Source organism: Protopterus annectens, chromosome 3.part0, assembly GCF_019279795.1.
Source record: "Protopterus annectens isolate FY-2018-M chromosome 3.part0, PAN1.0, whole genome shotgun sequence".
Classification (NCBI taxonomy): domain Eukaryota; kingdom Metazoa; phylum Chordata; order Ceratodontiformes; family Protopteridae; genus Protopterus; species Protopterus annectens.
The window spans coordinates 55,902,744-55,929,494 of record NC_056731.1 but is presented as its reverse complement, the minus strand read 5'-3'; the positions used below and the strand labels follow the sequence as shown (position 1 = coordinate 55,929,494).

The window sequence follows — 26,751 nt, the reverse complement described above, 5'->3', positions numbered from 1 at the left end:
TGTGTGGATTGAGGATTATTTTAAGTTCCTCAGCACAGAAGAAATAAAATACACATGCATGCAGTTGCATATATAAACTATTATATGTACCTGCACTTCAAATGTCATGTGTTACCAGTTACATTGACAGAGGTCTCAAGGACTGGGGATAACAGGGTAAGTGTGGAGGCTAGTTATCCATTTATGAGAATGATTCAAACCCACAGTTACACCAGATACTACCACTTCTGAGCATTCAAACTACAGCAACCAAAATGCCACCCCATCAGTTTCTGCATTTTTCTCATTTTTAGTTTGATAATCTTGAAGGCATCTGGCAGCATAGTCAAGTTGCTTGAACCAATTCAGCTCTCAAGTGTACACAATTTTACTTCATATTTTTGCCATGTCCCTTATAAAATGTTTGACTTTCTGGTAAATTACTGAAGATTAAAGTCAGCCTGTAATGCCAGTCATTAGAGTTTCATACCACTTATTCAAAAAAATGCATGTTGATGCAAAACCTGTGGTTTTGAATTTTTAAGTGAATTGGAGTGTAATATTAAACTGTCTCTGATTTTTTTCACCTTTACTTTTTGACTTGCTTCAGAATTCCTAAACAACAAAGTTGAGAAGCGTAACTCTGCTGTGTACCCTGAGGTTGTGATACTGAATAATTTATACTCACAGAGGTCAAGAAACATTACTGTTTGCTGGCTCAAAGTGTCTTAATACTGGGGGTGGGGGAATCAATGAGCACATTTAAAGTTTTTTGTTTTTTTTTAATTCCTCTTGCATCAGTGGTAACTTATTAAATGGGAAATGAGGATTGCTTTTTTTGTTTGTTTTTGTTATAGTATGGAAAGGAGGCAGGGAGCAGCAGCAAAACCAAAAAAAAAAAAGTGAAGGCAAAGTTCACTGCCAATTTAAATTCGAGGTACTTAGCCTTAGACTGCAAGGCATATGACCTATATCCTATTACAATGTTCATAGGGTAAAGTGAGAAGTCATATTTAATAAATGACATGACATCTCACCTTTTAAAGATAATCCAGGCCAGGAGCTGAGGACACAGGCAGTGATGTCCTGTTTAACACAGAGGGTCACCCCCCCCCCGCATGGTTCAAAGCCATTGCAAGTGTGTATGTCAATCTTGCCTTGCACAGTTATGCATTTCAGTGATAGCACTCTGCACAGGGAGAGCTCAGATTGTCAATTTAGGTAAATTACAGTATGTACAATTTGGAATCTATGTTTTCACACATCTGGATGTCACTCTGTTTCAGTACTGAGATTGTGTGTGTGTGTGTGTGTGTGTGTGTGTGTGTGTGTGTGTGTGTGTGTGTGTGTGTGTGTGTGTGTGTGTGTGTGTGGGCATATACATGTTTGTCTTTGGGGGTGTCACTGCCAGTATGTGGACTTCTGAGTGGGTAGGGTACTTTATTACACAAATATATAGTATTCATAGTTAAGTAAATTTTTCAGGTAGTGAGATGTTGCCTTGTAGGAATATCTGTGACTGTGAATCCCTTAAAGGCACAGCAACATAGTAAATCAGCTGAGGATGAGTTATGCAGCTGCACCAGTTTCTACAAATACTGGCCTTCATGTTCTGAAGTCTAAAGAACTCAAGATTACTATTTAAAACATATGTGTTTAAAAAGTTTAGATGAACGGGTGACACTGCTTGAATATTGACTGTTTCTACTGAACAGTAAAACGTTTATACAATTGGGATTTTATTTAGTTTTGCTGTTGAATGTTTAAAGTGCTGATGTTTTAAACTACCAATACATTAGTTGAGTTTGGCAGCAAAGTCTGTGGATAATGCTTCCATCCCATAGAAGTAAAGTGGATGTCAAAAGTACTTAAACCAGAGCAGTCTAATAACCCAGTAGCTGAAAGTAACATTGATGTATCATGGTAGTTTTCTTCATGTACTTCGTATGCAGGACTTGCTTTTCTTAAACTACGTCACTGACCATCTTCTGCGGAAATAACGTGGACAGTTTTTGTTTTGCATTGATTGTAGAAGTTGAGCAGTGCAACAGCTAGCAGCTAATTTATGGTGAGAGATCAGATAATAGAATGTCTTTACTTACAAAGCAAAAAAATATAGAAGATGATTAAACAAAGCTTGATCAAACAAAAACATCTGTCTTTTATCTAGGCTAATGTAGTTAATTCTGCCTTTTTTCTTGCCTTACAGAAACACAGTGTAAATCTGAAAACAGTAAAACCCGTACAACTAGATTCTGAGGTGAGGTTTTCCATTCCATGTTTGAGTGCTTTATGGAATGTTATACTTGGAAACAGTGTTAAATAGCATAATAAGGCTTTAAAATATTTTTGTTATTTAAGGAACAAGCAAAAGTTGCTAAATTAGGCCTGGAACTCCGCCTTCTCACGTCTGATGCAGATTCAGAAACTGAAAAATGGGAAGACCAGGAGAATGAAATAGTACGACAAGGACAGAGTATGTCCAGCATGGCATATTCGATGTATCTGTTTACTAGGTGGGTAATTATTTAGAACATTGTTATCATCCTGAGAAACTGTGAATATTTGCTACTGCAGTATGCATGTATGAAAAACGGGTCTATGGTTAATCATTATTGAACGGTTGTTTGCTGAATACTAATTGTCCACAAGAGAAACATTAATATAACACCGGACACTCATTATGTGGGGGGTTGTGGGCCCCACATCCCCTGCTAATTATATATACCAACCCCAAGGTTGCACTAGGGGGGAGGGAGGGCAGGTTTCCTTATAGGTACATTACCACTAAGTATGTATTTGGTAATGCTTCCTTTATGGTGGCCAAATATCATCGTTTGATGAACATCATTACCATGATATGACCATTCGATTAATAAAGGTTTTGGCAATTAGTATTCAGTGAACAGTCATTTGATGATTAACCATAGACCCATGAAAACTAGCAGTTAACTACCTACTGGTAATGCCTTGTTTTCATGTAAATTCTTAATTCTAGTTATTATTCAAAATTAAGAATCGATGCCGAGAGTCCTAATATTTTTTAAAAGTACATTTTAACACATAATGATATTCGGTGAACTGATGGGAATTTTGAAGACATAATGATATTTGATAAACTGATGGTAACCTCTGTGTCAGTTTACATGACACTCTTACTCAATTATTTAATAGCACGTTTTATCCAGATATGTGCATCTGATTGTTTTGTATGTAAAAGATAATTAACTGCTATTCTAATGCACGAATAGAAGTCTGAAAACCCTGCGAAAATATCTGTGGCTGCTGCTTTGAAGTGGAAGGAGTAGCTAAATAAAAGAGTAATGGAGAGATGTGAGGATTATGAGAATGCACAATATAAAAGAAGTTATCCCTTGCAAAATGACTCCTGTTAGTTTAGTGGTAGTAGTTACATTGTGCTCATTAACTTAAGGACTTTAGCTGGTTTGGCAATCACAGGTGTGAATTGCTTCTCAGCCACCTTCAGGGTTAAGTGCCATCTGGAAAGCAAGAGGCCATGTACTCCTGCATGAATTTCTTCTCCATTAAAGTTATTTTCCCATGTGTTAAAGATGTAAGGCATCACAAAATTGATCCCCAATGTTCTCTGCTTGCTGAATATGATACAGAAGTCATTTCACAGGTTCCTTCTACAAACAGAACAGCCCCATGAAACCATAGTGCCATTCTCTCATCTGATTATGCTGCCTGTCTTCCATCTTCCAGGTGTTTCATTTTCTTTCAGTTCCCACTTTGTAAATAAAGTGGCTTGTTTAGCAGAAGGGCTTTTTCTTATTGCTGAACTTATCATCTGATAACACTTTATAGTCACCGTGTTGAAGCATCTCAGTATGTAGCCCTTATCTACATGTTGGCCTACAGAAGTGACAGACATTCATGGATAAGCCTGCCTTGGAAGTACTTCATGATTCCTCCATATCCCATGCAATCACAGAGCAGTTAGACCATAAGCATACTACACAGACAGGCTATCACCACTATTCATCTGAATTGAGATATGAGGAATTAAGAAAGTAATCCTTTGCCAGTGCTTTCTTTGAGCTTCTTTTCACATACTAACAAAATAGCTTGAAAGGAAATATCTGCACATCATTGCATCACATCTAAATGTCGTACAGCCTCTAATTAATGTCTCAAAAGAAAGTACATTTATAAAATTACTGGCTGTTAAAAATGTTCAGTAAAATGAGTGCACACATAGGAGTAACTGTTTGATTATTAAAAATATAATACTGATCGAACATACACAGTGGTGGTGCGGCGGTTAGCATTGTCACCTCACAGCAAGAGGTTCTTTGGTTCATTTCTCAACTGGAGCTCCTTCTGTGCAGATTCTGCATGTCCTCTCTGCAGTTGAGTGAGATTTAAAGACATGCAGGTAGGTGTGTGTGTGTATGTGTGTGCCTTCTGTGAAGGTTGGGCACCGGGCTGGCAACTCGACACCGTACAAACACCACTGCCAATCAATCTGCAGACCGGTAATCTGCTGTGATGACCCCTAACCGGGAACAGCCAAAAGACACTGCTTTTACTGATCAAACATACACCAGCTACTACTTTCAACAAGCCTACTGCAAAAATATAATGCAGTAACCTGTGATTTGTTCTTTGAAGGGAACTGTCACTGTTGAAGTGATACCCCAACCCACGTGCAAAAATGGAAAAAACGGAGCTCTGGACGGATGGGTGTCACAGACAAAAATGCTCATATACTTAAAACTTGTAGAAAAGGTAAGTAGCTGCCAAGATTTTTTTTAACACACAGACTAATATTTTAATTACCAACCACAAACACTGTCGAAACAACCAGGCTTTGGGAATAAAAGTCATGGCTAGGAAGCCTTAGGTCATAATTCAGTTAAGAAAATGGATCAGATACAGGAACAATCCCATCCTTTATGAAGACTAAACTAGAAGACAAAGAATAATTGGGTTATATATAAAATTCAGGACTCCAAATTTTCTACATGCTTAATAAACTACAAAAAATCCTTACTTCTTTTGATTTAAAGAACTCCACCCAAAAGTCAAGTTTTTCTTTACAAAAGTGTATTTCCTTCCTTGTAATCCACGCACTAAACACTTCACATACAGAAAAAAACATCATTTAGTAATTATGTTTGCCTTTCTTTCCCGCATTTGTCTCATCTGTTATATCACAACAGCTAATGAGCATGACAGACTAATTAGGTTAGGTCATTTATCGAAACTACAGAGCCATTAATAAAACTATGCCTCTTAAACAATGACATTTAAATGTGCCTCATCAGTTACACACACCTCAGATAAATAGTGTAGCCTGGAGTCTGAACAGAGGCAGGGCTTCCAAAATTAGTTTTCAGATGCAAATGTCTTTTCCCTATAATAAAACGCAGTGCCACAAAGAAAGCAAGCAAATATGTTCATCTAACTCTTCTTACTTTCTGTCACTATTTCATTTTGCATTTTTTTCTACTCTGTAGTTTCTGTTAAAGTGCATGTTTCTTGTTCACTTTTTCCCCTTAGAACTGCTCTATCTCTCAATTTAAACATCATATTCTCATTCTAAGGCCCTTCACCGGTCCAATTAAGTAATTCTACAAGTTTGCACTATTAAACCATGAGCACTACTTACTCTTATACTCTCTACGATTACCCTGTCCTCTATTGGTCCGTCTTAAATTCAGTTTCCCTATATTACTCTAACATGTCCAAAGGTCAGTCAATGGTTTCCTCTCCAGTCCAGCTGGTGAATCTGGGAATTTTGAGGCAATGTTACAACTGTCTCATGTACATGGACAACCCTCTCCTCCTCCAAACAGGTTCAAATATATGTGAGAGATGCAACTATTTAGCCAAACTGGAGGCTGAGCTCTCTCATCTCAAAACTGGTGTAACCAGTCAGGAGGAGAAGGTAACCTCACACAATACAATTCCAGTATCACATAGTCCCACCACATCAGCGAACCAAACACATAAATACACAAAAACATACTCGGAGGCTCTAAATAAAAATCTACCTAAGCAACAGAGACCTCCAAAGCAGACATCCAAGCAAACGCTACCTCAAAACAAAACACGCACAACACATAACCCACAAAGTCAGTGTGGCAAGCAGCCACAGCCCTTAAGACTGAATAACACACCTGATACTCTTGTAATAGGTGACTCTATTGTCAGACACACTGACGTCCCGCTCACCAGGCTGAATAAAGAGAAGGTCACGGTGAGCTGCCTGTCGGGTGCTAGGATCCGCCACATAACGCAAGCACTCAGGTCACTCCAAAGCAAATACAAATATGACTCAGTCATTGTACATGCTGGTGTGAATGACCTGAGACGTACCTCCCTGGACTACATGAAAAGAGACATAGAGGAGCTCTCTGATCATGTAGCCAAGGCTGGTATGACCCTGACCTTGAGCAGCATCTTACCCTCACCTAGAATGATGCCGCAGTACAATGACAAAATGATCGATTTTAACAATTGGCTAAAATTTTGGTGTCATTCAGAGGGGATCCAGTGTCTGTCAGCCTGGGATGACATGCTCGACAAGCCACGTTGCTTCGCTAGGGATGGCTTGCACCTGTCACCACTGGGCTTTCGGATATTGGCAAAGGCTCTTGCCACCCCCATAGTGCCTTTTTTAGACAAGGCACAAAAGTCAAACCCACCCCCATAGACAGCACAAGGAACAAGAAACTAAGGGTAATGCTGCTAAATGCCAGAAGTCTTAACCTCAAGATGCACGCACTCAAAGCTCTCCTCAGTATGGAGAACATCGATATCTGTGCAGTGACAGAAATCTGGTTCAAGGCTCCAGAAAGCACCCCAGCACTACCAGGCTATACCTCATATCATGCTTTTCGGCCCCAAAACCCGGACCGAACCACAAAAGGAGGGGAGTTTCCATATTTATCAAGGATATCCACACCTCCAGGTTAGTGGCATTGCACAAAGTATCGGAGACCATCCATGTGCAACTAACAGTGGGCAAGACTGCTTTTCAGTTTATAGCATCCTACAGACCACCCTTTCAAAGTCAGGAATCCCACTCGGCTTTCCTGAAAACATTGGAGAACATGAAGATCTCTCCGAACACCATTATATTGGGCGACTTCAACTACCCAAACATTGACTGGGAGCACTACTCAAGCTCCAGCACCTTAGCCCAAAGGTTCCTGGAAATTCTAAACTCAAATGCTATGGAACAACTAGTCACCACTCCCACAAGAGGGGACAACATACTAGACCTGATCATTACCAACATGGGGACTCTATGCTCCACACCAGAAGTATATCCCTCATTGGTAAGATCAGACCATAAATTAATTTCACTGGATGTCCACATCCCAACCCCACCCCAGCCCAGAAAACCACAGTGAAAAACTTCTCAAAGTGAACTTCTCACTTCTCAAAACCGAAGTGGAATCCTTCAAGGCCCCAGGGCCAGTGGAAACTATGGCCCAAACTGTAGAATCCTATATAAATGCATTCTACGGACATCTCCAGGAATGCATGGATCATGCTATCCCAAACAAAACCAAGACCCAATCATCCAAAGGCAGGCGTCCAGTCTGGTGGAACCCTGCCATAAATAAACTGTACAACAGAAAGAGGAAGCTACTACATGATAGAGCAAAATCCCTAATAGGGAAGGCATCTCTGATCAGTACTAGCAAAAAATTACGATCCCTCATAAAATCCTCCAAGGCCAGCTTCAAGAGAAAAATTGCACAGGACACCAAAGACAATCATAAGGCTTTTTTCAGTAATGTTAGAAACCTGGGATGCAACTCCCAGACTTGTGCTGAGTTGATTCTAAATGACAAAAAATACACTGAACCCACAGACATCGCCAATATCCTGGCAGACAGGTTCATTGCAAACTTCTCCACCCCCTACCCCCCAAAAGAGCAAGTATCTATCCCGGCAGAGGGCTGCCTCCCAAACATCTCTGATGCTCAGGTGAAGGCTGCCCTCTCCAAAGCAAAAAACACTGCTTCCATGGGACCAGATGGCATCCCAGGTTGCGTCCTACATGAACTCCAAGAGGAACTAATCCCTCAAATAAAACAGCTATACAATCTCACCCTCACTACAGGATATGTGCCCACAGAATGGCGTACAGCAACAGTGGTCCCACTCCACAAAGGTGGAGCCTCTACGGACCCTGGAAACTATCGCCCCATAAGCCTGACTAACTTAGTCTGCAAGGCTATGGAGAGGATCATCATGGAGCTCATAAACAAAGACATTGGGGACCTACAGACACTAGATCCTACCCAGTTCGGCTTTGTCAAGGGCAGATCCTGCCTTTTGAACCTGGTTGACTTCTTCGAAACAGTCACCAAAGCCATAGATGAAGGAAAGGTAGTCCACACAGCCTATCTGGGCATTGCAAAGGCATTTGACACAATACCCCACTCGGGCATCATAGATAAGCTACCCAGCTTAAATATAAACCCCTATGTCACAAGATGGGTCGCAAACTGGCTCAAAGACAGAACCCACAGAGTGAGAGTTGCTAGAGCCATGTCAGACTCGAAACCGGTCACAAGTGGCATCCCACAGGGTTCTGTCCTGGGACCACTCTTGTTCGGTATATACTTTTAAGGTACAGGCAAACGTGGGAGGACTATGGCTCACTAAGTTCGCAGACAACTGCAAACTGGGCGCCATAATCAACTCTCCAGCTGACACAAACATCCTTCAAAAAGGTCTCACAGAGACAGAAAACTGGTGCCAGTGCCATGGTTTAAAGCTAAATGCCAAAAAATGTAGTCATACCCTTTGGCAAAAACAATGTGCCCACAAATTACCACATAGGCGGAAACCCATTAAGTACAGAGAAAGTTATTAGGGACCTGGGGACCCAAGTTGATAGCAATCTCTCCTTTGAAAACCACATTGCCAAAGTGGTTAGATAGACCTTCTACATAGCCCACCTCATTACGAAGGGTTTCACATCTAGATCAAGAGAGGTAATCGTGCCCCTTTATTCATCCCTCATCAGGCCCATCATAGAATACAATGCCCTTTTGGGATGTACCTTACCCGACACCTGCAGAAATTAGAAAGACCCCAAAAGTATTTCACCAAGAGGATCAAGGGTCTCAAACAGATGCCATATGCTGCTCGGTTAAAAAAACTCCAGCTCTACTCAGTTGCATACCGCCTACTTCGAGGCGATCTATGCCTGACATACAAAGCTATGTCAAATCCAGAATTAATGGACATGCTCCACCTCAGTAAATCTAAATCCCTTAGAGCCACACGCTCGAGGGACTTGAACCTCAGCACAGAAATAAATAGAACTTGCTGGAGGGACAGGTTCATAACCCAGAGGCTCCCTTCACTCTGGAATAGAACTCCAGTTCATGTGAGGCAGAGCACCTCACTGAATCTCTTCAAGAAGAATCTCGATAGGTGGATGGGGGATCGTAGGTTTGTCCCAGGGATTACTCCCGTGTCACTATTAGACAGAGGCACAGTAAACTAAACCTTAAAATGGGCACAGTATACTCAAATCAAGGGGTGGCGTAAGCCATACAGAATCAGGCTAGGCTTATAATTGCCCCAGGGCAGATAGCCTAGTATGAACCTATGAACCTAAGATTAACATCAAAGACTTTAATTCTAGCTGTAATATTTAAAACTGTGAATGAAACACAAACCATCTCAGCCCAAGTAACACCTATAAATCACTTCAACACTGAACTGCAGTTGTTACCTTGAAAAGAACAATTAACTTAGCTGCATTTCAAGCATGTAATTATTATTTATTTATTTACATTTGTTTACCTGGAGATTCCGACTGGACACAGGTCCTTTTTCTGCAGATGCCCGGGGAGAAAAGCTCCACAGATTGTACGTGATTGACATTGGAACAGGTAGAGTTAATGTTATTCAGCAAGCATAACAGTTGGTATATTTACAGTAATAGACAATATTTCTAAACAATAAAAGTAACTAAGATAGACTATTTCTAAACAAAAAAGTAACTAAGGTAGAATAGTAAAAGATGGACTATCTATTGTCTAATAAAAATAATTGTAAACAAAATAACTAAGGCTGCATAGTTAAAATAGCCTTTAAGTTATCTAACATGAGTAGAGTGAACTAACATTATCAGACTGGTATTAGAATTCATGGCAGTTAGATAATTTATAAATGTTAGGATGAGAGTGAGAGTGGAGGAAGGAAGTGAGGTGGGGGTGGTGGTTTAGTCTGCATTTGAGCAAAGACAGAGCCGGTGCAAATTTAGGTGCAATTTAAGTGCAGTCTTGAAATGATGACTGGAAGGTAGAGTAGTGATGGAGGTGGGGAGGTTGTTCCAAAGTTTGGATGTGGCACAAGAAAATAGAGCTTCCCCTGCTGAGGTTTTGGCTTTGTTAACAAAGAGCAGATTTCTGTTGCGCAAGCGTAAGGGTCTAGAGGAGTGGTAGCGTTGGAGAAGGGTTTGGAGTGAGGGGATTTTGAGGGGATGGTTTACAAGTTTATGAGTAATTCAAACATTCCTTAAAATCCTGCAACAGAGATGACCATTAATGAAAATCAAGGGAAGAGCAGTAGTTAAACGTATGGGTTGTCTGTCCCTGTAATATGACATCAGGAAGGCAAAGGCATTGACTATAAAGCAAAATAATACTAGCATGGCAGCCTCCTTCTGATCATTTGGGGGTATAAAATTAGAAAATAATAGCACCCATTTACTTTGATACAGAGGCATTAGCAATGCAGAAAAGGTCAACATTGGGTCAAAAAGATATGTTTTTTTTTCAGTTTTTGGATGCAGTTCTCCTTTAATAATTTCCATTTAGACATTTGCATGTTCTGTTTCTCCTTTTGGAATCCGCCTCTTCGGCAAGAATCTGCAGTGTCTGTTCATTCTAGGGAAAATTATTTTGCAGGTAGTGATGTGTGTCCTTATCTTTTCACAACAAGCATGTATTGCATCCTGCCATAGAGAGAAAGTTTTATGTTCCCCATAGGTGGAGCTGGCATACCTAATCATAAGGCATACAGGTAAGGTATCATTGCTTGTTGTTGCCATTGATTTTCTGACTGTGAGAATCTACACGATCTGATCTTTAGTAATCTTCTGACACTGCTGAATTAGCATTTATGGTCACGGAAACCTCATTCTGTATTTGGCAGACAGTATGGCTTTGCCTTCTCCGAGCTGATTTCCATGGTGTTTCATAGGGCAGCTGGCTTTCCGTTCTAAGGTGCAGGATTCTTTCCCTTCACAGCTGATTAAGAACCATGGTTTTAACTTCCATATTTTGACAGTTATCTGTCATTTGCTTGACATCTACACCATGTATTTGTGTAGAACTAGCGTACTTTCCGTCACCTTTATATCTTTCACAGAAGACTGGGAAGCTGACGAATACTGAGTTGGATACCACTAATGGATAATATAACTTGTAAGGAACAATAATGAAACCTGACAGAACCTGAAGAGGAAGTACAGGCATGCTAGTTTTTCAGTTTAGGATTACTATTTTTTATGTCCCATGCTTTCCATCTCAAGACTCTTTTAGTGAAGATAGGCCTTCTATCGTAATGAGATGCTAAGGACATGGCACATGTTTCTTCACATAATGGCATGGAAGTCTGCTTTTACTAATGAAGTCTTTCTGTATACCATGATGGGGATGTCATCTTTGTGACAGAGGATTTAAGGATGTGGTTTGGAACTTCTTGTATAAACCAGTCCAGTACATTCTGGATTAACTTTTACTCTCACGTTTTGTCATTTTGTTGCAACTAAAAGTTGTGAAGAAAAACATGTAAGTGATAAAAATGAAACAGTATTATAAAAATGTATTGGATATGACAATAACTGTAAAATGAATTATGTTTCTCTTATTCACACATATTTCTTACTCTTTAAGAGCGCACATGAGTAATTGTAATTAAAAATAGCAATGTAGTTTCAGTACTGTGATCATCAGAGGTGTTCATTGTAAAATTATTTACAAAATGAATGTTTTTTCCTTTTCTTTTATAAATGGGTAAAATACTGAAATAATTCCTCCTTTTTAAAAATATGAATAACATTGAAGCATAATGATGCAACCTTTACTGTTCTGGTTTTACAGTGTGTGGTTTACCAGTTTGATACCCATCTGGTTTGCCTTGAGTATTGACTCAACATATCGTCCCATGTGTTTTTTTGCTGGGTAATTTTGTCATCTTCCATATTCAAAGACATATGTAGGTAAATATTCAGCCCTGCAAATTGCCCTAGGGGGTAAGTGTGTCTTGAGATGGACTGACCTCTTCTCCTTGACTTGTTCACTACCTTATGCCTGTGTCTGAATAGGAAAAAGTGGGCATTGGAAATTTGGTAGATGAAATGAACTTTATTACAAAACCACAAAGCAATGCAGAAAGCATTTTGTATATTTAGAACATTTTTGAATTTTCCTGAATAAAGAGGTAAAAAAAAACACAATTTTTACTTATTTTTCAAGTTTAGTATATATTGAGTTCCCCCAATTATATAAATTATACATTGTGGCAGAATGTTGTAGGTCACTCACTGCTTTTTGTTCATAAATATGTGTACAGTACTTAGGCCAAAGACCACAAAAAAAAAACTCTCCAATTCCATTAATCCAGTGCCATATGATATGTTTTCCCACCAACTTGTCAAGGTTAATGTTAAATATAGTAAGTGAGGTAGAAGTTCTAATGAATACTGGAAGTCTGTTCCGTAAGGATGGAATATAAGATGTTATAAAAGATTCTCAATTTTCAGAAGCTGCGGTGGTGCAGCGGTTAGCGTTGTCGCCTTACAGCAAGAGGTTCTCCCATTCGATTCTTGGCTGGAGCACCTTCTGTGTGGAGTCTGCATGTCCTCCCCATGGTCGAGTGACATTAAAGACGTGCAGGTAGGTGCAAGCGTGAATAGGCATTCCTTCGTTGAAGGTTGGGCTGGCAACTCGGCACCGTAAAAATCCTCTGCCAATCATGAGCAGACTGGAGTACCGCTGTGAAGACCCCTAACCGGGAAAAGTCGAAAGTCTTTATAAAAGATTCTCAGTTTGGTTCTACAATGTTTGTTACTAACTTGAAATTATTTCTTAATAATAAAGTTCATTGATATAGTTCAGTATTAAAATTGCTTATAAAATAGTATTATGAAACAGTTTGTATGCCAGTATTACATGACACTTAGGAGACAAGTCAAAGGCAGCTGCAAAGGATACTTGCAGCATTACCAGAATAATGGTCATAGATTTCTGAACTAGCATTCAGAGGTACCAGGACTGGCCAAGCAAATATTTTGTTAGAAAATTGTGTTGTAATAGTGTTATAACATTGTTTGCATGTGTATGGGTAATGGTCCTGTAGTCATCTCTGTAGATCTTTTCTGGTGTGTTTTCATCTAAGTTTAACAGCTTTTTCCAGTTCTTGATGTAGGCAAAACATATTTTTTTCAGTTTGCTGATGTATTAGTTTTGCCGTCCGTCACTGTGGCCAGATATAAAGTGCCCCTGCATAGGCTACTCCTTGTGTCTTCTGAATGTGGACTGTGGGCATGAAACCTCTGTTTTTATATACTACATGATTTTAAAAAGCTACCTGATGTCTGAGGCACATGGCTTAGAGAGTTTCCTGCTTGTAAAATGTTTGGTGTAGATTGAAGCTGAATCCTTCCAGAAGGCAGAGGAGAACCTCCAAAGCTTATTCATACTCTCTTCTTTTCCTTACTATACGGAATAACACAGTGAGGCAAAGAAGTTAGGATAGCTACAGGGGTAACCAGAAAGAAGTGCTGATTACACTAAATGGTATGATGAAGTAGGCCAGAATGAGCAAGAATTCATTGCTGCCCTTCTGCCGGTTGGAGTGTCTGTCTGTCTCTCTCCTTTGTTGGGTAAGGAATCCCGAAGTAACATAGACCAACCAGACTGATGCCAGTAGGGATTAAAACAATCCTGAATTTTGGTCTTATCATGCTGATACATTCTCATGCAAATGGCCCTGTTACTGAACCTTAAAGGTCATGTGCAAAGACACTTTTACCATATTTTTTTCAGTCATGCTGTCATCACGTAAAGTGGTCTTTCTGAGTCTAACATGTGTAGTTTTTACTTTAGTTTCATCAGTGGAAGTATCATAAATGGATGATATCCTGACTTCTCTCCAATTATTTCTGGAGTCTGTCATCTGGTGACACTGTCTGGTGATGTCATAAGGGGGTGGCAGTGTATAGTCCAATGCCTGAAGGCATTGAATTGAAGAGATTGTTTCTACAACATGAACAGGTAGTAAGTAGCTTATGCAAGTGATTCTCGTTATCTGTTCTGAGTGTAGCCCAAACTTAGCTAAGGACTCAGTAGCGGCAGCTGAATTCATTCAATGTCCTCTGGCACAGCAGCTCCACCTGTATGTCAAACATGGTATTGCTGTCAGGAAGCCATGTGTGACGTGCAAATGGAGCTACATGTACAAGAAAATGTCCAGGACATGAGTTGTATCTGTGGAGCAGCATGTCAGTCTTAACTACATTCTCCATGCCCAAGATGAGGGATGTGATTCAGGAGCCACTAGTTCAGAGGGAATTCAATTTATTTTTGTAAACAGAACATTGGGAGCTGTCATCACAGGATAGGGAATGACTTCTACTACAACAAACCCATGCATGTGCATGATTCCATCCCAGGCTTTCCTCACAGCTCCGAAACCTGCAGTACAGCTACACCTGTATATGGAAGTTAATACTGCAGGCTGTCTTGCTTACAACCAGGTATTTCCCACAGTACCTAATTCTGTATTCAGATGGAGATTCCATCTTCTTGAGAAGTTCATTCATTTCAGTGGTCAATTTTCATTCCAACAGTAATGCAGCTGATATATAACAGATAAGCACACTTCACTGTAGGTTGCCATTGTGGTGATTTACATATCCCTAGTTTTCATCCCTAAAATTGATCATCCCATGCTAGATAACGATTTATTAGTGTTATATCTTTGATATTACAATGTCTATCAAGCATTATACACTTTTCTAGGAATCCTGTTCTGTTCCATTTCTCTTTTATTACTTTTATATGTATATAAGGGGTCTATATCAGAACACCAAAAGTTCACATTTTCGAATGTTCTTACATCGACCCCTAATCAGCGAACGCTGACAACATCAAACGTTCAGAACAGCAAATTTTTTCCTAGGGAACACATACACACAACACAAGCACACCAAACAAACAGCAATCCACACACATGCACCCAAAATCTTACAGCTAACCCTACACTAAACTGTACAAACACCACTAGCTATCCACTTACCTTAACCCAAACCCTAACCTTAAGGTCCATCACTATCGCACACTCACTTCACCCGCACCCTAACCCTAATTCACCTAACCCGCCCTAACCCTCACATCCACATAATCGCACACATACCTCCCTCGCGCCCTAACCCTAACTCACCTAACCCACACCCAATCGCACACTTACCTGAACCCAACCCGTAACTTTCCACCACAGTGCTGAAAATAGCGAAATGACAGAAACGGACAGCCAAATTCTTTCCCTAGGAAAAAATTTGGTTATCTGTTGTTTCGCTATTTTCAGTGTTCGCTGAATAGGGGTCGATGTAAGAACATTCGAAAGTATGACCTTTCGGTGTTCTGATATAGACCCAATATAAGTACCTTTAGTTAGTTATTGATTTATTGCATGATTGCCTGACTGCCTGATTGTGCTGCATTCTGTGACACTTTATGTGTAGAACTCTGCTGCACGCTATAGTGCAAGCTGTTTGCCCCCCAAATGCATCATCAAAGTGCAGGACCACATGACTCAGAATCAGGAAGTACATGACTGCTGTTCAACATGTAGGAAATACAAACAGACATTTATTAAACGTAATAAATATAGTTGCAGTGAAGAAACTAAAGTAGAACAAAATGCATATTTTAAAATCAGAACACTTTTCATGAACAGACCATAATTACTGCAAAAAGAAACAGTAAGAAAAACACCTTTGTACATGATCTTAAAGTTTCAGGCCTACCATCAATGAGATGCCACCAGAAACTGACCTTCCACTGATTCTGGATGTTCTTGCCCATTCAGCTGGTCCAGCCACTACAGGTCAACACAAACATCTCAGGTTTAAGGATCCCTCCTATTGTTAGCTCTCTTGCCTATGGGGAGTCTCCCTTTAAATATTCAGGATCTACAGGGCATATTTACAGGTAGTGCCTTCATTCAACCATATAGATTACATTCTCCTGGCTAATTCTCTTGTTCAGGCAAGTCCATTTAATAGGCCCTGTAAAACTTCCCTTGTATCCTTAGCCAAACTCTGTAGAGTTTTCTGGTGTGCTTTCACAATAATCCAGCTGATCGCCCTTCCAGTTTTGTATTTTTTCTCTGTGTCAGTGGTTTAGCAGGAAGAACACTTGTGACTGGTGCTAAAAGACCAGAAGTCTGTAGGTTCTATTTCCACAACAGTTGCTTAGAATACTTTTCCAGTACTGACACTGCATCTCAACAAAAGAGTGTGGCAGTATTTAAGAAGTTTATTCATGTTGTTATAACTTGCAACATGAGATCATACATTAATGATAATTTTAAGAACATTTTCCATAGTCATTCTCATGCATTTGTTGCATTGTACATTTTCCTCATAATGCCAGTATTAGTCTTTACATCACACTTACATATGTTTCAGTGCCAACAACTCTCATACAACAAATCTTCTTGACCACAATTTTGTATGAGTTTATCTCAAGTAAGACATTTATTTTTTTGCCCTTTACTTTCTCCCTCATTTTAATATCTCATCTCTATTTCTTTCTTTCTTTCCAAGTCAGTTTAGTTTCTGGTTTCCTTTTTCTCATTAGTGCTTTTGGGATGCCAACAACATTAAATTTAATAAGGCTTTGCTATGTCTTTGCACTTCTAACCCTAAACACCAACTCAAAAACAAGTAAATTCAAATGCCTCTCAAACAACTCCACTTGAAGACATCATCTCTATAGTTCAGTTTATTCCTGCAACATTTGTATCATTGCATTCGGTACGGAGTATTTAAAGTGAATCAACTCCATACATTCCCAAAGTACATGTTCTTAATTTCTTATTCTCTTCCTCTTCACAAAGAGTGCTGCATTATTGAGGTACTGTGACGAAAAAAAGTGCCATTTTACTGCGCTGGCAGTAGTTTAGCTGGATATAAAAGAGGTCACTGCATTTATTGAAGAAAGAATTAGAGGTGTTTTACTAAAATCATAAATTAAACTACAAAGATTAAAATGAGCCAGAATGACACCACAAACTCGACATGACCCCTGATGCTGAGGATCTGATTCACCAATCACCAGATCTTCCACGTCCGCTTCCTGTACCGTTAAGTGAGTACTGTTGAAAACTTCCTGCTTGTACTTTTTGTAGAGCTTTCTGTCAATCTATGCCCGCAAATCCCATACTAATGGTCCTTTCTTTTGATTCAGAACCTTGCAATGAACTCCATATTTATTGCAGACTTGGGCACACAATCCATCCAAAGCATCTACCTCTTGCCCCAAGTGGCCCTTTCCGATCCCACCAAAGATGGGTTGCATGACATCTGACCTATAGTTTCTGTCTTGTGAGTAAGGAAAAAGAGTCTTGGCTCTGATCTGACCTGCAGCAGCCACTGCCTCTGTTCCAGCATGTCCACCTCCCACAATGATGACATCATAGCATGCTACTGTAGCATCCTGTCCTGCACTGCAAGACACTGATAGCCTAGAAGGGATTTTCTTGGAAAAACATCTAATCTGCAGCACATAAGGATGGTGAAAACATTGTTTGGTACGAGGCAGTGAACCTACAGAAAGTCAACACATGTAGTTGTAACTCATCTTTTACCTTTCAAGTGAAGTTGAGAATCCTTTGCTACTTGTGTGAATATTATGTATAACTGATGCATTCTATAAACTTTCAGTTTTTGCTATACTTAGTTCTGCCTTCTGTCACCCCACTTACCCCTGATTTTTTTTTTTTTATAATCAATGAAACTATTAGTTTAATTGCATTTCATGGGATTGGTGAATAAGATCCTCAGTGTCAAATATTAAAATGATTTAAAATTAAAAGACCAAAGCTCAAATATTTCCAAAGTAAAACACTACGAAAAAATACAGCAATGAAAAATAAGAATACAAAATATAATCCTTTTTCAGTTTCATATAGCCTTTACAGAACCATTTTCATTGTTGCAACATGTTATATACTGCTAATTCAGAACGCCTAACCTTACATACTATTCCTGCTATGTAATAATCTCCTAACAAATACTCAACACGTTTCTGGCCCAATCATAGTACCACTACCACCCTTCCAAGTCTCACAAACACAATCAACCAATACAGAAATTTTCTGTCTTCCTGGACCTCTTTAAAGCATTCAACACCGTCTCCCATCAGAAACTCCTCACTGAACTGTCAACCCTAAACCTCAGCCCCTCTTCTCTTACTTGGTAATTTAACTACCTATCTGATGGACAACAAGCTGATAAGTAGCACCAAGATTTCTCTTTCCTATTTCCTGTCACCACGGGCATTGCCCAGGGCTCAGTCTTGCGTCCTGTCCTCTTCAGTATTTTTACCAATAAACTTCATACTGCTACCTGCCTTGCCTCTGTCATACAGTATGCCGATGACTCTACACTCATCTGCCCTGTATCCTCCCTTCCACAGCTCCAAGGAATAACTCACCCGTCTTTTTCAGCTGTCGAATCCTCTCTGTCTAACTCATAACTGATTCTCAATCCTAACAAAACTAAACTAATGCTCTTTGGTCATAACAAATCAATTGATAGTCTATCTTCATTCCTTATCTATTCATCCAAAAATAGCATAATTACAGTCTATCCTCATTCCTTATCAATTCATCCAACTATACCATAATTCCTGTAGCTCAAGCAAAACAGCTTGGCATTCTAATTGACAACATGAAATTTGATAATCATCTATCTCAGATCATTAAAAAGACACACACAAAATTAGGAACTCTATTTAGAATCAAACCGTTCCTCATCAACTCTGCTAGACAATTTGTTGCCAGAACCCACTTACTCTCTACTTTGCTTTACACTTCTAATGTTCACCAACCTAAAGAAAACAAACTTTGCTAAACTAGAAGCATGCTACAACAAAATAGCAAAATTTGCAACAAGCTCCCAGTACCAATCCCACCCTTGCAGTGCTCTACAACAGCTCACCTGGTTAGAATTGCCCAGCTGCTTAACCTATACCCAACGTATAACTGCCAATAGTGTGATACACCAATCTAAGTGCCCTGCACTTCAAAACCTACTTCTACCATATTCTAAGAAATAAGGCCTTCGATCCTCAAATCAAATCTTTACTACATGTCACAAAATCCAACAACAGTGCAGGGGATACTCTCTACTCCAAGTATGTCTCCAGAATTTGGAACACTATCTCTCAACCCATCTTAACTGCTGCTACCCCCACATAGTTCAAAAAACTCCTTAAGCCACATTTAATCAACACCTGGCTTTGCTCATGCTCTACTCCTGGCTAATCCTAGTCTTCCAGTACGTTAGCCTTTAACTCACTATTTATGTACCCTCACTGAACATTAGATATAACTCTTCAATACTTTTCACTAAGCTTTCACCCTTCTTCTTTCTTCCTACCTTACCTTAATTAGCATATCTGACATCCACTTTGTCCTCTCTCCTTCTACCCATTAACCTACCATTCTATTAACTCTGACTCACCTTACCACTACTTCTCAAAATCACCTACTCCCTATTACCATATGTTCTCCTAACCTTGTTTCTTCTATTGGTTCCTCACTATCCGTACCCAACACTCTACTCTTGACATTCTGCTCCCACCATATACTTCCCTCCTGTGTTAATCCCTTTACTTTCCTGTGTCAGTCCAGTTCTGCAGGTTCCATGAAATAGCTCTTCACTATAACCAAACTCATTAACTACTTATTTGAACATTTTTTGTATCTTATAAATGTAATGTCTACCTATATGTTGGCAATCGAACGTATGTCTGTTCTAACCTTTGCATGTAAATGCTTGTCCTAACCATTAATGTGTATTCCTTGGTTTGTGGGATATCTCCAATATTGCTATGTAATAAGCTATGTACTCTATGTAAATAATGTTAAGTTTATTACTTTTTTCTTTGGAGATTTTCTCCTAAGGTGGCCTCTGAAAATGGGCAATCACTCAGTCGGACTTTCCCGGTAAACAAATGTCAAATAAAATAAATAAATAAAATCCTGTCTGTTTTATCCAGTTATTATGTTTTCATACATAACATAAACAATATTATCTAAAGATAATCTGAACAGATCAAGCCGTAACTGGTGAGCACTGATATTCTATTGCACTCAAGGAAATCGTGACAAATAATCTCCATATTGGAGACATCATCATGGAGTAGCAGAAAAACCTCTTTAACAGAACTTTTCATACCAGTAGTACCAGCAGTAGAAGGGCAGGGTGGAGAGTCATCTGAGGATCACAGCATCATCACCTCAACCAAGACAGTAGCATTTACAACATATGGCAATGCTGGCAAAGAGCCAGCTGGTCCCTGATGCAAAACACAGAACAAATGATAAGTGCGTGGTCATACCCAGGGCATGCAGAGCAGTATATGGACTGGCCATGTTGTGGATCAGACATTACCATACTCGCATGCTAAGGAGTGGGCAAGGGCACATTCATTATCACAGTAGCAGGTGACTGCAACAATGTGAGACAAGGTAGGATCACTGGAGGTGAAAAACTGGAGGTTGTGGGTAGTCATGGATCACATCCTGCAGTAGTGGGGTTAATCTGATGTAATGAGACATTTGGCAAAGTCCACTGTGCTGGCTAATGGCTTGAGAGTGTGATGTGGCTAGGGAAGGAAAGGAGTACAACTAGACTAGGACCATGAACTTTCACTGTGATAAAGTATAGGGCTTGCTGATCCTGATGAGTGTCCTTGCCCACTACATTGTCATCAACCATGAACAGAGGTGGCAGGCTCTGTGGAAGGTGGTAGATCTGTAGGAACATGCTTGTAGAATCTGATGAGGCACCCCAGGTACTGAGCCTGAGTTCCACTTGACCACAGCCTGAATGAAAGAGATTCCTGGGCATGGTTGGCTGTTTGCTTAAAGGTGACAGTGATGCTTTCTCTTCAACAATCTCTATAGTCTGGTTTGTGGCAGCTTGTGTTCAATCTCCCTGTATCCCATACTTTCTACTGGCATAGAAGGCATGGTTTCTGGAGATGACTGGAGGGCTTTGCAATGTATCTTCTGGAGGAACCAGTGGGGGCATTATTTGTCACTAGGGACCTCAGTAGCATTTACTGCTTCCAGTCCATATAACGAATGTTGCTTTAGACGTTTTATACACCAACCAGGAATCCATTGAGCAAACGAGCTCTATCAAGTATGGTGTGGGTAGCGACCAATTTACATATTTGTTGGTTAGTGCAGAGTATTGCATCTATGTCAAGGGTAGTCCTAAATCAAGGCTGTATCTATCCATTCCACATATGTCTCCTATGGTGGGTGTCCACTGCTGAGAGGCTGTGCACATTTCAAGTCCTGTATGCACTGGGAACACTTGTGGATGTATTGAAGGACTGTCTAATAGAAGTTATCAGTCATGTCCTAATAAGGCTGGGTTCCCATTATTTGGATCCATGTAGGAGATTGCTTCATTTTGCTCAATTGGCTTGCTCAATTGGCAGCATTTGCAGTATTATCATTTGGGCTGTTCTTTGAACCCAGAGATGTCACAAAGTCATTGGCAGTTTTGGCCAAAGCCTTGTAGGAGAATGATCTCCTGGTGTTTCCTTTCCTGGACAACTGGCTTTTAATAGCCCTACCTAAAAAGTCCCTGGAGGTAGCCCTGGTGTGGGCCATCTTTTTCACTGTGGTCATGATAAATTGGAAGGTTTCCTTCCTGACATTGGTTTAAAGGAAGTACATCAGTGTGCTGAGCTGGACACTCCCCCAGTGTTGTCCATTGCTGCCATTGGAGAGTGGTCAGAAGGTTATGACTTTGTAATCCTGTTTGAGAACACAATACAAGATCCAGAAGGACTCTACTTGCTGGGCTCAGTTGCTTTCCCAGGGATGCAGGTGTTGTAGTGGGTTGTGAACATTTCAGTGGCTTTAGACTTGCCATGTGCTCATAGTTATATTTCTGCTGTTTGATAGTCAGTCCTAACTGTTGGGTTTAGGAGCCTGGCTAAGCCCCTATGAACTGCAGTAGGTGCTGTCATCCCTGGAGAGGGGTCTCCATTAAGTTATTGGAGCTCAGAATGGTGTTCCTGTACTTGAAAATCTTGATATTTGATGTCTCTTTTCATCTAGTAAGACAGCCAGTCCCTCATAGTATTTATTCTTGTAATAAGACAAGATCATGCCCCCTGTGGAGGGAAGCAGTACTCATTTGGCATCATACCTCTCAACCTCTTAGTGCAAGAAATCTGAACAAAGCCTCAGAAATAGGGACAGATTTTAAGTATTGCTCTTATAAACTTAGAAAGTTGATAGAGTAACAGGGTTTGTGTTAACATACATTTTCTGAAGGATTTGAAGTCTGAAACTCAAATGTATGTAATTATTTAGAGACTTCAGTCCTCAGCTCATCCCAAATTCCAATATTCCATCATTCCAAAATTTGACAAAAAAGACACAAATGTTATGAGGAATAGACCAAAAACATAAAGAAAAATTCTGTAAAAATCTGTACAGCTGAGAGGTATATTTGGCATTGTGACATACACTGGGACATTCTTCTGTCAGTGTTTGTTATGCACAGGGAAAGGAATAACCAGCAGATGCTAGGAACTGGCTGTGTAGTCCTGTTATTGTGCTCAAAATTTAGAAGCTCTGTATAGGCATGCTCTTGCAGAAGTGGAGTATTCTGGAGATTGACATTTCTTTACGGAAACAGTACGTACCCCTTTTCTGGTTGATATAACACGACTGTAGGGAAACAGAGGAAAATTTCATGTGTTCCTTGGTATAGTTTTACGTGATCTTCATGCAACTTGCACTAATCCTTTGCCCTCTTACATAGCTCAGAGAAGAAAGCTCAAAGATAATTTTTGACAATCCTTAGCAGATGGAATGATGTGGTTTCAGGCCTTGAGGGCCATAGAAGTAGAAGAGACTCTCCTGGTCTTGCTGGGTGTGTCCCTGTGGTTGGGACAATGACTAATTCATTGTTAAGGTTTGGCTACTCACACCGGCCTCTTTAATTTTCCACATCTGCCAGTGAGGGGGAGGGGGGCAGAGAGAGTTCTGAGGTAGCTAAGCTTGTGCCATAGAATAGAAGAGACTGGATAGGCTGTTACACTGCAACTCCCTAGTCAGATACTTCACAGGAGATTTTCTTACCTGAGGTATTTCTGTCACTTGCGTATCAGTTTTTGCAGGATTCAAGGTACATGCATCAGTAATTTCTGTGAATTGTGATCTTCTGGAGAGCAGAATTATAGCCAAGCATATCTTAAAAGTACCATTGCATTTCCACACACTGTTGGACTACTCAACTTTATGGATCTTGAACCTTATGGTAGACAGGCTTGCCTATTCTCTCAGAGATGTTGACTCCTTTTTTCGGAGAGTTCCAGTGTATTCTTTGTTAAAGGATCATGATGATATAACTTAATAGTGAAGACAAATCTTAAAATGTTTACTGGGGAAGCTAACATGAAATAATGACAAGTACAAGTATTTACAGCTGTGTTTGTGGTGGTGTGGATTACAGAAATTGCAAGCAGTGAAGATCTATAGTGGAAGGCATGACGAATGGCAAACATATGTAGGCAAGAATGCAAGGAAACATGCTTATTTTGGTAAGAAATGACCTGCACATGATTTGTAGGAATTTTATTTTAGGATGAAAGAGAAAAAGATTTGTGTACTAAGATTGTTTATGACTGGGACAGAATTAGAACTGAAAGGGAGGATGTAATTAAAGTATTTTCATAAGTAGCAAGAGAAACAGTCGAGGGTAGAACAGGATAGGAAGGAAGCTTAAGTAAAATTGAAATAAATGACTGGTTGGTTATTGATAGAGATGAGGGTGTAATTGCTGTTTGGCATCAGGGTGGTTAGAGGAATTAGATGGGCTGATTGGAGAATTTCTTTAGCTGGAGTTTTGGGTGAAAATGTTTGTAGTGTGTAGTAAATAGTTGAAGTCAGGCAGATGAGAACATTTTATTGAATCCATGTTGATGATTAGCCTTAAAAGAAAAATTGGATAGATGATGTAACTGTTATAAACTATGTATAATGATTCTGGCTAGCAAGCATGGATTCCAGTAGATTGAAGGATTATAGTTAGTGCATTATAGCAATAACCCACACCTGGGTGTGGGTAATGCGGGATTTACCCATGGTTGGCATGGTTTCGCCCTCGGGACCAAACAAAGACAACCGTGGGTAAATCCCGCATTACACCCAGAAGTGGGTTATTGCTATTATACTATGACATTATTTAAGAAAAGAAATAATTACTTTTCTTAAATAATGGCAATGTATAATGCCTCTTTGCTGCCCTTCCGCAGCTGTCTGGTATCATGGCAGTTCTGATGTACTCGCATGCCTCGCAGTACATCAGAGCTGTGGCCAAAAGCAACGGAGAAAACAAGATCTCCATTGCTTTTTTACTGTTTCTCTATGTTAAATGGGTTTAACATAGCGAAACAGCTTTAAAATTAGCAACGGAGATGTCCGTTTAAGCAACGGAGATGTCCGTTGCTTATTTTAAAGCTGTCTCGCTATGTTAAACCCATTTAATATAGCGAATAAAAACAACGGAGATCTTGCTTTCTCCGTTCGTTTTAAACCTGTCTCGCTATGTTAAATGGGTTTAACATAGCGAGACAGCTTTAAAATAAGCAACGGAGAAAACAAGATCTCCGTTGCTTTTTACACACTGTGTCACTATGTTAAAGGAGTTTAACATAGTGAGACAGCTTTAAAAAAACCAAAGGAGATCTCCGTTGCTTTTTTTAAACCTGTGTCGCTATGTTAAACTCTTTTAACATAGAGAGACAGTGTTTTAAAAGAGACTTATACTAATGGAAAAAGTCCAGGCGACCAGACCTTTTTCCATTAGTATAAGTCGATTTACAACATGCATGCTGGCCAATCAGCGTGCACGTTTTGGAATATTAATGGGGGGTCATGGTATAATAATGTATAATTAATGTGTGTTGTTAAAGGGCAGTCTGGATTGTCGTGGTTCAGTTACATACTGGGTCAAGAGAAAGTCTCTTATCTTGTCCTGAAAAAAAAAAAAAAGATTTTACGTGGTATGAAGAGCCTGAATACTCCCTGTTGTTTTATTTATTGCATTCTGACAATTGTGACAAAATAATTATGCACTTTTTTAGTGGTGAATTTGGGAATGGCATCCTGCAATGATTTCTCTTAAATATGCTATTGCATAGCTTCTAAGTTTTCTGTTGAAAGTAGGGCTGTATCCAGCACTAGATGACTTTTGTAGTTGTCTAGGGCTTGGTGCCTGCTGGGGAGCCCAGCTATACTACAGTACATTAAAAAAAGAAAAAATGTTTTCCAATACTCCTTAGAGTCCAAAGCAAGCAGATGATTCCCTGCTCTTTTCATACTAGCTGTAGTCTCATTGTCTGTCAGTATCTGAGACTGGTGCTGGCAGCAAATGAAAACACCCAGTAACTGGCATGAGGTTTACCTCACACCATGCATTTTGAAATAGCAAGTTAAATGGAACATTGAACAAGCAGACATGAGAAGGAAAGCACCACACATTAAATGTTCTTATTTGCAGACCGAGAAAGCAGCACATTGAATTTTTTAGCATACAGGTGGGTGTGGCGAGCACCTTTTCAGCAGGGCAGTGTAAGAAACAGCAGCAGGGTACCTTTAGTATTACCTAACACACTTAATGAGCTGAAGTGTGTGCATATATAAAATGCCCCAGGTACAGAAGCTAAGTTTTTGCTCAGAATCAAACCCAAAGTGCAGAAGGCAAGAGCCTTAATCCTCCAAATCTACTGCCTGACGTCTGTTGTTTTAGTAGATCACTCAGGACTACAGTTAGTCGGTCAATATCTGTCTAGTTTCACACTTTTTTTGATTCACAAAATACGTTGATATAAAATCTATTCTGTTAACTTTTTAAGTGATTTAGAGTAGTCTGCTCTTATTTGTCTCCAGTTTTGCAGAACATCTCTGATTTTTCTTCATATTTGTGCCCTGTCCTTGAGCAAGTCACTTAACCAGATAGTCCTTTGGGGCAGCTGGAAATTTGCGTTAGGCCCCTCAGTGGTCCACTGCACTGCAAGCATATTAACTACCTATGAACCAGAGTAATTATGGTGCAAAGGAAGGGAATTTGTTGAAATACTCCTAGGCTGCTCCTGAAAAGAGGCACTTGTGTCCAGTGGGCTGCCCTAGGCTGTTAGCAAATGCTTTATATTGTCTTTTGAATTCCTGCACCACTAACTTAGATACTTATGCTATTTGAGTATGAATCCCAGTACGTCTGTAGTTATTGAGTTGCCAAATGCATTGCTTCAAGGTAAGATAAGTTTGCTTCTCATGCTGTCTGTTTTTGTGTGTCTGTGTGTGTGTGTCTGTGTGTGTGTGTGTGTGTGTGTGTGTGTGTGTGTGTGTGTGTGTGTGTGTGTGTGTGTGTGTGTGTGTCTGTGCGTGTGTCTGTGTGTGTGTGTCTGTGTATGTGTGTGTGTGTGTGTGTGTGTG

General features: G+C 39.9%; 1 protein-coding gene across 1 annotated transcript in view; it reads left to right on the top strand.

The window, feature by feature from the left end:
* Positions 1-26,751, top strand: part of CTNNAL1 (catenin alpha like 1) — a 1,837,423-nt gene that overhangs the window by 1,530,695 nt on the left and 279,977 nt on the right. Inside the window, exons 13-14 of the mRNA XM_044064584.1 lie at positions 2,189-2,239; positions 2,341-2,495. Coding sequence (XP_043920519.1) covers positions 2,189-2,239; positions 2,341-2,495 — 206 coding nt within the window. The remainder of the gene's footprint in view (positions 1-2,188; positions 2,240-2,340; positions 2,496-26,751) is intronic.